General features: G+C 36.6%; 1 protein-coding gene across 1 annotated transcript; it reads left to right on the forward strand.

Moving 5' to 3' along the window:
• Nucleotides 1-833: 833 nt before the first annotated feature.
• Nucleotides 834-11023, forward strand: LOC117339848 (beta-hexosaminidase subunit beta-like). Its single transcript, XM_033901554.1, has 13 exons — nt 834-968; nt 1913-2177; nt 2465-2527; nt 3345-3391; nt 3951-4061; nt 4324-4425; nt 5067-5205; nt 5321-5513; nt 5871-6036; nt 7033-7210; nt 7791-7881; nt 8317-8421; nt 10452-11023. The coding sequence occupies exons 1-13, from the start codon at nt 849-851 to the stop codon at nt 10606-10608; spliced, it is 1737 nt and encodes a 578-aa protein (XP_033757445.1). The 5' UTR covers nt 834-848; the 3' UTR covers nt 10609-11023.
• The last annotated feature ends 2672 nt before the right edge of the window (nt 11024-13695 follow it).

The raw sequence follows: 13695 nt of genomic DNA on the forward strand, positions 1-13695 counted from the left end.
AAATAAATAAGTTTGCATCTTAAATCAATAGAGCAGAAGCCGCCCATTTCGCCGGACAGTCTTATTTAAGAAATAATTAACGATGATTCGTGTATTGTTGCAGGATATACAACGAGGACGAGGGTATTTTTGCAATTAAATTGATAACGAAGGCCGAGTCAAAGTTGATTATTTCTATTCTACCATGTACTGTTTAGTTCTGAGATCTACCTCTTCCTAATAGAAAAAAGGCAAGGAAACCCCGGGAAATGTGTCGCTACATAGCTGTTACAATTCACAAGAAACGATAAGGCGCGCGTGCTAATGAATATTCAAAAGCTGACGTCAATCCCAAGCCAGTTGACGGCAACGTTACGAGAACTTTCGGGGATGTCGGCCAGCAATTCATGTAGAAATGCTCTCCAAAGGTTGCCTGTGGAAATTGACCTTACAAACATATTGTTTAGCAAAGTCTGCTCTGGTTTGATAGAAATTAACAATCTGGCAAATTTCCCCGTTGTAAAATACACGGTCTCCGACGTTCAAACGTTTTGGCGCCACCATGTTTGTTTACAAATGCACGATTTTGGAGGGGAAAGATTGTAACAGCCATGACTCACGAGCGTGTATTATTGACACGAGAGTGTATTACTGGCAAATAATACACGGTTTTAAACCAATCAAAACTGGCGTTGCATCGCAAACGTGGTAGAATTTGTCGTAATCATCTACTAACAAATTAGTTAAACAAATAATTATTAACGAAGAAGTAACTAAATATGTCCCTCCATGGCTTCCGTACATTCCTCAGTGCCAGATTCCTACATAACTACGGGAACACGTTTATGTAATACGGAATTACATAGCCTATGTTAGCTTGTATTCTGTCTGACATGGATACTAAACCGACATTCTGTATTGTGTTTATGTGCTGTGTATGCCTCGTCAAAGGTTACATTACCTATATAGCCATCAGGCTCCCTCTACAGGTAAGAAATGGCATAATGTTATGTACATTCTACCTTAAATTATTTGTTTGTTTTCTTTTAAGAAGTTTGTTTTGGTTTGGTTTGGTTTGGGTTTGTTTTGTTTAAGGTCCTATCGTCATTAAAGCACCGCCTCCCCTGTGTATGAGACGCATGCGTTGGGGAATATTTGTGTTTGTCTCCTTGTGACAGCGTGGGACTGATGCTGAATTCATAGTGCTACCTCACAGTCACGTATTGACGAGGACACCCAGAAGGACACCTCATCCGGTCACATTACGTTGCTTTAAATTGGCTAGAAAAGCCTAGCATTAAATTCTTAGAATTTGTTAAAGATAGGAAAAAAACGTCAAATCAAAGTACATTTTGTAGGTCAATATAAGGGAAATAAATTTGAAGCACTTTACGTTATAACATAAAACATCGCGGGGTGTTCAACATTCTGGATACATACACATCATCCATTCCATTTAATTATATATCTACACTGTTATTTAGTATCTTTGTTATTTGTACCTCCCACACCAGATTCTCACATCTCTTTCTATCTATTTGAGTTTTTATTTTTGGTCGCCTCCCGGCAATCCACACTCGATCTAGGTCCCTATCATCACTGACGAGTCCTAAAGGACGAACCAGTAGTATGGTGGAGTTTGATTAATTTTATCTCTACTGATTTTAACTCTCAATCTGTATGGAAAGGTTCTTACTTGTTATTAAGTTAAGATATTATAGCATGTTATAGCAACATATAGCCAGGTGGCGATTGGTAGTAGTCCACCATTGTTTCTTATATGATGCAAAACAAATGATACAGTCGTAATGGCCTCGCAAGACTTTTTGTAAAATAACAATTGATTTTTGGTTTTTAGTTCTCCCCATTGTTATTTGAAAAATTTAGATCCGCATTGCTGCCGTTTTTATTTTGTAACTATCTTTTTATCAAGGGTCAAAGGTCAGCACCAGGGTCACCATGGCCATACCCAAAGGAAATAAAATCAGAGACTGACGTTCTTTCCTTAGACATAGCTAACTTCGAAATACGATCCAAGATCACCGGATGTGACGTCATTGACAAAGGAATAGCGAGATACAAGGCAATGTTAGGCTTTGGGGCCAAGGACGAAACACTACTAACAGTGGATGATTTACAGATTCACGTGGAAAACACGTCGTGTCATACATACCCTTACCTGGGAATGGATGAATCCTGTGAGTATGATAGGAAACACAAAGAAAATCTGAAGAAAAACAATTTCTCCCTCATTAGCACTGAAAAGAATAAAACAAATCCTTGTATTTTGTAAATTATTGTTATTCATGCGTATACACCACGGTATTGTTATGCTGTGTACGTAATTTATGGTATCAATTTAAGGCTCGTATATTGTATATTTACTCGTTATTGCTGAAAAACCGATATTTTTCTGATTTTGATGTTCATTAACAAAAACGTTGAAGTAATGTGTAACACTTCTTGAAGATTAGTTTTATTTCAGACACGCTGATTGTTGACAGGCATGCGACCCTCCGGGCTAACAGTATATGGGGCGCTCTGAGGGGTAAGTCATCCATGGTTGTTTTTACTCAACAAGTAATACACGAGTGATGATCAAACAATCTTTGAGGTCATTATTGAAAGATTAATATATAAATATTCCATACTTGGAAAATATTAAGCTTAGCTAAAATGAATACCAGCTACAAATGGCTTAATTAACAGAAGAGCTCTGGTCCTTAGGTCTGTCAACTCCGTTTAGAACTCAGATTAACCATGAATGTCAAGTCTATTCAAATGTTTATATTTAAAATGGAAAAATGTTAAAGTCTTTGAAAACCAATTCATAAAATGACTGGATTTAGTTCAATTAAGTAGATACCCGTGTATCATGCCGTATCTAAGCGCGGGTTATAGTAATGATGACGTCAACAATTATGACTAAATAAGATATGAATGCCTTAGATCATTCGATAGTATTATAGATGTTAAATAATTTCCATTCATTGTGTTAACCTATTGTGTTTACCTGATGTGTTCACCTACTGTGTTTACATGTTTGTTTACCTTTTTGTGTTTACATGTTTTGTTTACCTATCGTGTTTACCTGTTTTGTTTACCTACTGTGTTTACCTGTTTTGTTTATCTGTTTTGTTTACCTGTTTTGCTTACCTTTTTGTGTTTACCTGTTTTGTTTACCTATTGTGTTTAACTGTTTTGGTTACCAGTTGTGTTTACATATTGTGTTTATCTATCTTGTTTACCTATTATGCTTATCTATTTTGTTTCCCGCATTTTTGGTCTGGGAAAAACTAAGCATGTTTAAAACGCCAAATTAAAAAAAAATACAAAAAACATAGGCAATACACGTTTGGTTGTAGGACTGGAGACATTTAGCCAGTTACTGTATACTTCTGCTACAGGAAAGGTATAGTACCAATCAGTGATTGATAAATTAATCAATTGGCTTTTGAATTACCAGCATATCTGGGATGCGTCACTTACTTGGACGAAGGAATAATAACCTTGTTCTTATGAATAATTTTGATTTAAATATTTAGGTCTATTCGTGATTTGTGTTAATTTTAAATAATATATAATATAGATGTATACGAAAGTTTTATAATTTATAAATGCCGAATTAACATGTATATTTATATATATAATCAATATTTGTTACTTTCCTTCCTCTATGTTTCCCCTTACAAATTCTTTTATGAACCTTTTAATCAACATTTCAATGTATTTGTATAATATTGAAATACATATCAGCATGTTGAAAATAATCACATATGCTCTGTAACCACATTTGCTATTGAATGCGACATAACACAATAAGGCATTTAGATAATTTATTTTTTAAACAGTTTTTTTGGTAAACTAAATAATTATCACTTGAGTAGCACGTGATTTTCTGATCGTATCATAACTGTTAAAAACAAAGCCAATACTAATATAATAACAATTTTTCGATGAATGTATTCAAGGTAATAATTAACAAGACGAGGATCGTAGACGAGCCCCGTTTTCCTCACCGTGGTATCATGCTGGACACTGCCCGTCATTTCATTCCACTACCCGTTCTGTTTAAGAATTTGGTTAGTTTCGAGTATATATTAAGAACATTTTAATGTTTATTATAAGGTATGCCTTATCAGGGTCTCACAGCCCGTGAATCCTCGACATCACTAATTACTTATTGAGTGCTAAAACCAAATCATGTTTGGATATATTTAATGGAAAACCATTTTCAAAGAGACGATATATACAATGCTTAAAATATACATGTTTATGAAAACATTGTACGCACGCAATAATTTTCTTCATGAAATTGTGTTTTTATATTTATATATATATTAGGATGCCATGTCGTACAATAAGTTCAATGTGTTCCATTGGCACATTGTCGACGACCAGTCCTTTCCCTACCAGAGTATCAGGTTCCCAGGTCTGTCACAGAAGGTATGTCATCGTCGGAGTAGTCCTAGCTAGATTCCGGCTTTTCCTGTGTGACTAACTAAATGTTCGAGTATCCGCTACACCACTTAGTATCAGGATTCATCAAAACTATAAAAATGGTGTCCTAGACTAAAACCTCTACAAAAAAAGATACTGACGCTGTAGGTTATTCTTTTATGGAGATGGATTTCAAGTAAATGGAAATAAGAGATATATGTATAATTATTACAAGACTTATCATTAAGTGTACAGATGTACGGAATCAAATGAAAACGCAAATTAAAAATAATTTATTTTACAAGTGTTTTATTCAGCAATGGTGAAAAACGTCCTCGTTTTATCTATTGTTATTAAGGCGTGCGAATATCTGGATGTCTGCTTCCTATTGACTAAAGAAATACTGAATTGATTTTTCTCCCAAAAAGACTTCTTAGTCCACATGTTTGTCTTATCGGGAAATATTTCAATTCTTCATGTGATAAGTAAATCATCTTTTTATTGTCACTAACCCGGTTCTCACTTTGGAAACCTGGAATTACCTGGATCAAAACACCTGGTGATTTTTGTTTTTTAGTAGTTTCTTTGTTAGTATATGCGTATTTTGCATTGTTTTATCTGGCATTAGAATGACATCTTTTTTGTAGGGAGCCTACAGCCCCGTCCACGTATACAGTCAGACAGACATACACACAGTGTTGGAGTATGCCAGGTTAAGGGGCATCAGAGTTATCATCGAGTTTGATACACCGGGGCACACCCAGTCATGGGGAAAATTTGACCGTAGTAGGTATTAACATGCATGGACTCAGCATTTTGAACCTTGTAATTTAGTCTCCCTCGAAAGAACTTTATCAATAAATAATTCAGTAATATCACAGGATATTTTCTACTTTGGCAGACCTACTTACCCCATGCTGGCATAATGGGAAAAAGGGAGAGGCAAAATATATGTATCATGGCGAGTACGAGATCATGAATCCAATGCTGAACTCGACCTTCACCTTCCTGGAGGAACTTTTCTCTGAGGTGACATCAGTATTTCCAGATGATTATATACACCTTGGAATGGATGAGTCATACCATCATTGTTGGTACGTCGAAAAACAACAACAACAACAACAACAACAACAACAACAACAAACACTTTCAAACTACCGATAAAAACAAAGTCATATTAGTTAACAACAAATGAATAGAAATATATCGTTAACATTTGACATATATCTTTATACTATGAATGAGTAAAGAAAGCATCATTACACATTATTGAACGCTGCAATATGTCTCTTGGATATGTCTGATTTTGATGTTAGATAAGTGTTATAAATAATCACAGAACTTAGAACAAATAAAAACATTTATATCTGTTTCAGTTTAATTTCTAAGATCAAAATTGAAAATGTATGACTGATAAAAACAAGACGAACTCTCCTTCGTACCTGTTGTAGGGCTTCAAATCCGAACGTCGGAGACTTCCTGACCAATTTTCTAGGATTAAATGCCTCCGACTTCTCCGGCTTAGAGCAGTACTATATCCGACGGGTACTTGATATCCTGTCCAACACAAAAAAGAAAGCCATCATATGGGAGGACCCCATAGAGAAGGGATTGAAGGTAAGGACTCCGGCGACATTTGCCGAATAATGTCGGATTACAAAAGTATATACAAAATGTGAATTACACTGTCGCTAATGTACACAACTTCTGTAAGGCTCTGTACATATTTGAAACTGCAGTTTTCTTTACAGTTTATAAAGTCCATAATTCATACATTAACTTTTATAGCTCATTTTGGATTAATAAACAACAAACGGATGAGAGTAAAAAGCATCTTTGATCCTTGTTACGGTTTCGGGGAGACTTGATTTGGGCCAAATTAAGAGCAACTTACTTCAGGTAGTGTCATATCTATGACAAATTGACACGGAATACATTATACAGACACTGCCATTGGCTTCAAACCAGATCTTGTGTATTCGTTTCAGTGCTTAACGTCAAGCATGTGGCATTTAAGTAGCATTTCATCCATACTTCATTATATTCAATTCAGTTAAAATGATAACCACACGATATCAGTATCCCAATGAAACAACATACATGTATATACAAAGTCAAGCTGTCTGCAGGCCCATCTTCATCAGTTATAATGTCTGTTCAATGAAGAAGCAGGCCTGACGTATCAATTTCGAATTATCACAAAAATATACTGGGGAAAATGATCACTCAATGCAGAATTAAACTTAATAGACTTCTTCAGAGTAAACATGGTTAACTTTGCTGACTTAACCTGCTTTAACATATATGTAGTTCATCCTCCAATGAATTGCTTTGTTTTGCAAAGTCCTTTTACTTTTGGATTACTCCTTAACCTGTGCTAATTTGTGGATTTCTATTCATTCGAACAGTATCGAAATAAGGTACATGTATCTAAATTCATTAATTATCTAAGCTAATACTTGCCCAATAAATTCCCAGTCTTAATTATTTTGGGAGTTCAGGGTGCCAGGCATTTGTTTAAAATACAAAACTAATGAAGGGACATTATTGTATGTAATGTGGGCCCGCACCAGTGCCAGTGCACTTACTTGACCCCATTGTTTCACATGGAAGGCAGACAAGGACGTTTTGGTGGAGGTTTGGAAGAACAGGCAGGACTGGGCATCCAACATGGAGAACGTGATCCAGAAAGGTTACTCAGCCATTCTCTCCTCCTGTTGGTATCTTAACTACATCAGCTACGGCCAGGACTGGCGTAAATACTACGAATGTGACCCACACCATTTCGAAGGTACTGTAACGACACAAACGACAGGACAGTCTCGTGGGTTGTCCGACGATGTAGATGAGTTTTATGATTGATTAGACATTCTTTGTCATTCCATTCCTCTTTTCATAGTTTTATACATATATGTTTATATTTCTCTTTTATGTTTTATTATACTCATACTATTTTCCACACGAGGGACAGACGACGTATCTTTATCAAGCTATTTCTATTGTGAATACATAAATCTTAAAGCGAACATATCACCAAGAAAAAAATAGTAAGCGTTAATGTATTGTGTGTTATTTAGCAATATGTCTAGCTTGAGGCCATTGGTATACATGCATATTAAAACGTGCAACTCTCCGACACCCTTTGGTGTGGCTAAGATTTTGGTGCAATGAAATAAATATGACTAAGTATAACATCTGACATCGTGTATTACATATATTGATAAATGAGAATGTTTTATTACCCCGAAACACTTCTTTAGACCCATATCGATGTTCTATTCTGTCCGTATAGACCCTCTCTTTACGCTGGTCAAATCTGTATGCTTGACTCGACCTGCAACCTTCACAAGTATATGCTGACGATGTTGTAGGAACGGCCCAGGAAAAGTCGCGTGTTGTAGGAGGAGAGGCGTGTGTCTGGTCCGAGTATGTAGACGCCACCAATCTCCTTCCCAGACTCTGGTAACGTATTACATATAGATACCGCTTTTCTTTTCTATCTAATCATAGCCACAACATGTATCGCTTCTGGGCTACAAAGTTCCATATGATGCCTTTGATTATGTTTGTTTTACTCCTCTATTCCTATCGATGTTATTCATTTTGCAATCTCTCAAGGTCAAAGTTCGATCAATAATCCTTAACTTAAAAATTTACATAGAAAAGAATTATGGAAAATAATTTTAAGTTGAAGAATTTCCTTGTGTTCAGAAATATTTATGGGACTATGACCAGTTCTGTTGAAGTTGATTTTTAAATTTCGCAATAGCTGTTAATCTATTTTCTTCTATGTCTCTCTTTTCTTATTGAACTGTCGTTCGATTTTGGCGTTGGTTTTTTTTCCTCACTCAAACGAATGTTAACTGCTAGTTTTTGTTGAATAAATTGCATATCTAGGCCTCGTGCATCCGCCGTAGCTGAGAGATTATGGAGTCCGGCGCACATGAACAATACGGATGATGCTTCCTTCCGACTTGACCAGCATAGGTGCAGGATGGTAAGGTAAGTCATATACTCCATATCACTCCAGGCTGACAGATTATGTTCACTGTCGCTTCATCCACCCCTGGGAAATATAGAGAAACAAAATAGGCACACGACTGGCTGTTTGATTGGTGTCGGGAAAAAACCTTGACAAATCGCTAATTAAAAAGCTGATTTATAATTTTGAAGCCTGCATAGGAGCGATTGTTTTAAATAAAAAGTTCAAAACCTGTCAAATAAACTGTATAGCGACCCCGAGATTAGTTTAATATACATCAAAATATCAAAAAGTGGCGTGTGACATATGATAGATATTCGCTGTAAGACTGAATTTGACATATAAATATCCATTGTGATAATAGGTTTATAATAAATATCCATTATTAGACATGGCGTATGACATATGATATTTATTCGTTGTAAGACTGGGTTTGACATATAAATATTCGTTGTAATAAACATTGGGCTTTTGACAATGATAGTATTGACGTATCATAAATACCTGCAAGACAATATTAATGACACTTATATTAGTAACAAACAAAACTCTCTGTAAAACCTGGTTCATAGATTTGTTTGAATCCTGTGTAAGTTAGAAATGAGATTTCGCCGGACTACTCAAGCTTCCATTTATTTTTCTTTCATCTTAGAAGTTTTTTTTTTTTTTTTTATATTTCTTTTATTTTCAAACATTTTACATGAATAGACATAAATAGACATCAACAAACAATCACTTGCACACTCGCACCCACAGCCTTCAAAAGATCATTGTGTATGCTATGATAGGTCATACATACATACATACATACATACATACATACATACATACATACATACATACATACAAGCATACATAGATACCTACATACCTACATACACACACACACCTACATACATACACACATACACACATATATACATACATAGCGAGGCATAACAAATATACTGTACTTGCATATGTAGCATCATGACATAACATAGTACAACATAGCGTAAATAAACATAACATAAACAGGATTTTCCCTCATATTTTGTTATAAAAGGTCATTTATAAATAAATCAAAAAAATCAAAAAAGTTTTCTGCATTCAAATGACAGATTTTAGAATTAACAGTACATCCTAAGGATGCAGAGTGCAGAGACGTTTAGTTTGGGAGGCCTTGATGGATTTTCTGCGTATAGCACGCATGAATCCAGTGTCAGGGAAGATCCTGCATGCATAACATACATGTACATACATACACATATATATACACACACACACCTATACACACACACCCATCCTCACACACACCCTCACAGACAGAAAGGCAGAAGACACACTAAGGAAGACAGATAGGAAGGGAGAGAAAGGAAGAGAGAGGAGGAGGTACCATTTCTTAATTACATACATGTAATTATTGCATACATGCATGTACAAGAATATTGTAATACAATATGTATTAAAAGATAAAATACTGATAAATCACTGGGCTAGTCAGCGATACAGACCACAACAGTCAGTGTTATGATATACAATAATAGAAGATAAGTAAAAGAAAAGTAAGTTACCTGTATTTATATAATAATACAGTGTATATAACAATAAGTTTAAGACCAGGGTAGGATGTGTAAAAGACTAATACAACTCATAGATCCAATAAAGGCTTCCACTTCCTCCAGCCTAAATCAAATTGTCTTTTACCATGGTCACTAAGACTGTTATACATATATTTTTGGACTACAAAATTATCCTTAATTACATTAATGAGAGCATTGATATTCAAAGAATTGCTAAGACATCTGGTTTTATATATGTAATGTTTCATAATGATTGAAATTTCATTGTCAACAGAACTACAATTTTGTAAAACTATTCCAAAAAGAAATGAGTCTTTATTATATGCAAAAGGTATAAACAACAAATCTAACAAAGTTTTCATCTTAGAAGTTGGGTTGATAGTAGAATTCCATTGTATATGCCCACTTGACAACCGGAGTCTCTTAGTTTACTCTGTCATGTTATCTTGGTATTTCGTTTCCTTTCTATTCGATATCATTCCTTGCAGGCGAGGCATCCCAGCTGAACCAATCCTTAATGGCTTCTGTGGTGATTATGAAGTAAAAAACAGTAGAAGTACAAACACAGGATCGACTGTTCTGGACGGCTCCTCAGTATTAATCTACCTAGGGATGTTCCTATTTCTAAAGTTCTATCTGCAGTGACTGACTCAGGAGTCCCGGTGTTCAAACAAAATTAGAAGGAAACTCAAAACACCATTTACAATTTCTCATCAAATAGGATACTGGTACATGTAGTTCTCATACAAAGCATACCGGAAAAAAAAATGCGCCAATTTATGTTTTGCGGTATACTCACACTATGAATAATGAAATGTGAGTGTGCTGTATAACATTCGCATTAGTATTCGGAATATCATCCATCAAATTCTATATTCTGCTACCTGTGGTTTGGAGAAAGGCTCGAACATTTCAATTGAATCATTGATATGACAATGCAACAGAATGTACAGGATTTTGCACAAAATGAAAAATAACATGTTTGTAACAATTGAAGAAAGGGTCCAGGTGTCAAAAACACTTCCAACAACTCTACACGTGTATACTGATTTTTCCAATAAATGCATTTTAGGTATATTAACAAATGTGAAATTGTTGTGTTTTATACTAGGTAACACGTTTGTTTGTTTGTTTGTTTGTTTGTGTTTCAGATGTATTGATACAACAAGTATAATACATGAAGTTGACTGGCTATATTTCTTTTAATATTCGACACAGGAGCCATCCTCGACACTTCATGCGTTACTCTCACTTTCGCTCTCTGCACCTCTGGGATACGTCATGTGAAAATCGTAGACTCGGTCACCACGCCAACATCTGTCGATAAATAAGAAAGACTAGTTTTATCCGTTGATGTGCATGGAACGACTCACGAGATCGCCATACCGTTATTTTGACTGGATTTGATCTTCGTTGTCGTTCCTCTGTTATCTTCGAATGAAACACTAACTTAAATAGTGTTCAGGTTGTTCCCATGTGCGAATCAGATAGCTACCTAGTGATGTAAAAATGAACCTAGCCACTGAAGTATCGAGGATGAAGTGAATGTATGTACATGAACCTAGCCCGTAATAGAAGATGTACATAAGCGTAACTTCTGGAGTATCGAAGATGTACATAAACGTAACTTCGTGGAGTATCGAGGATGTACATAAGCGTAACTTCTGGAGCATCGAGGATGTACATAAGCGAAACTTCGTGGAGTAGCGAGGATGTACATAAGCGTAATTTCTGAAGTATCGAGGAACTACATGAGCGTAATTTCTGGAGTATCGAGGATGTACATGAGCGTAATTTCTGGAGTATCGAGGATGTACATGTACATAAGCGTAACTTCTGGAGTATCGAGGATGTACATGAGCATAACTTCTGGAGTATCGAGGATGTACATGAGCGTAACTTCTGGAGTATCGAGGATGTACATAAGCGTAACTTCCGGAGTATCGAGGATGTATATAAGCGTAACTTCTGGAGTATCGAGGATGTACATAAGCGTAACTTCTGGAGTATCGAGGATGTACATGAGCGTAACCAAAATAAATAAAACTATTGCACATAACCTATCACGGAAACTCACTAAGCGCAAAAAATAATTCTACGTTGATAATACGAAAATAATCAAATACAAATCCAAGATAAAGGGCCAAGTCCCCATACTACAATACACAACATAAACAACACTGAAAAAACGCTACCGGACCGGATGGAATCCATGGTGAAATACTTAAAAAATCTTATATTACCCCTATTCTCACCTAATCTTTGATAAATCCCTACAAATTGGTACAGTACCCCATGTTGGAACCATGCTTATGTATGCCCCTTCTTCAAAAAGGGTGACAAGCATAATGCCATAGACTATACCTATATCATTGACTTTTATATGTTGTAAACTCCTAGAACATATCATATCCTCTAACATCATAAAACAACTTTAATCAAACAACATTCTATACAATCTTCAACATGGTTTTCGGTCAAAACACTTTCATCCAAGACCTATCCTCCCTTTTTAATGTAAACGAACACACAGACGTAATATTATGGGCATATTGATAAAGTCTCTCACCTTCACTTTCTCGATAAAGGAAACTGTTACATGGATCTCTTCATTTCTGAACAATAGAACACAATCATCTTCTTAAACGGTGATAAGTCCAGTACTGTTCCTTCAACCTCTGATGTCCCACACAGGAGACGGTGCTTGGACCTATATCCTATTTCTCATCTATATAAACGACCTCTCTGAATACTTCAAGTACATTATCCTATTCTCAGATGACGGTATTATCATCTATAAAATAAATATGTACCTAAACAGTCGGGGAATGTTGCGAATACATTGCCATAATCAGCAGGGTCGTTAGTCCCAAGACGTTTCAACCCTTGTCCCGGAACTTGCCCGTGATGATGGGTCGACAGTGGCGATCAAATCACTGCCCGTGAATGGATGGCTTCTAGTCTTTCTCGTCACGTCTTACGTATCTCTCCGACCTCACTCACATGTACCGTCTGTAATGTATTCCAGAGTGAGCGTGTTGGAAACCCTCTGCATCCGACCTCTACAGGAAGCAGACAAGTTCACCAACCTCGCTACCTTCAATGTTCTATGAGCTCTGTATCGCATCTATACTTCCTGGGTTCGGCAGCGTTGTTTGTACGACGCCCAGAAACACAAATTTCTCCGCAAGGTATACTCTCATCTCTCTGCCCCTTCCAGAATGCTGCTTTTGTCTCAATCTTCCCTGCCTTTACAAACCGGCTAAAGGATGAATTGTGTTTACGAGGTAGTCTCTTCCTCTTTTCCACCCCGAGGACATCTGCTAGGACCTGGTCACGCCTCCACTGGTATTGCCCCTGTTTCAGCGTTGCCTTACATGCTGGAACGATATGACCCGTGATCCCATGTTCTTGACATAGCTGGTCAGATATTCCCCACAGATGAAGGTTCCCTGGCGACAGTAAAATGTTGTATACCGACCACAACAAGAACTGGGTCATCATTGGTTCATAGAGTCAAAAGTCTGTCCATGAGGGTTTCCGCTCTGGCAGCTTCCATTTTGTCTATGCTCCTTGAAGATATTTTCTCTAACTTCTCGCGTCTTGGAATGGATTGTCCCCAAACCTTGACGTCCTGAACACGTTACTCCGGAGATGCCCCGGTGCTTGAGAGCTCCCTCGGCCTGCTCCACAGACGGATTTCCTTCCTGTCCTAGTCTGGATTCCTGTGTG

Source organism: Pecten maximus, chromosome 12, assembly GCF_902652985.1.
Source record: "Pecten maximus chromosome 12, xPecMax1.1, whole genome shotgun sequence".
Taxonomy (NCBI): Eukaryota; Metazoa; Mollusca; class Bivalvia; order Pectinida; family Pectinidae; genus Pecten; species Pecten maximus.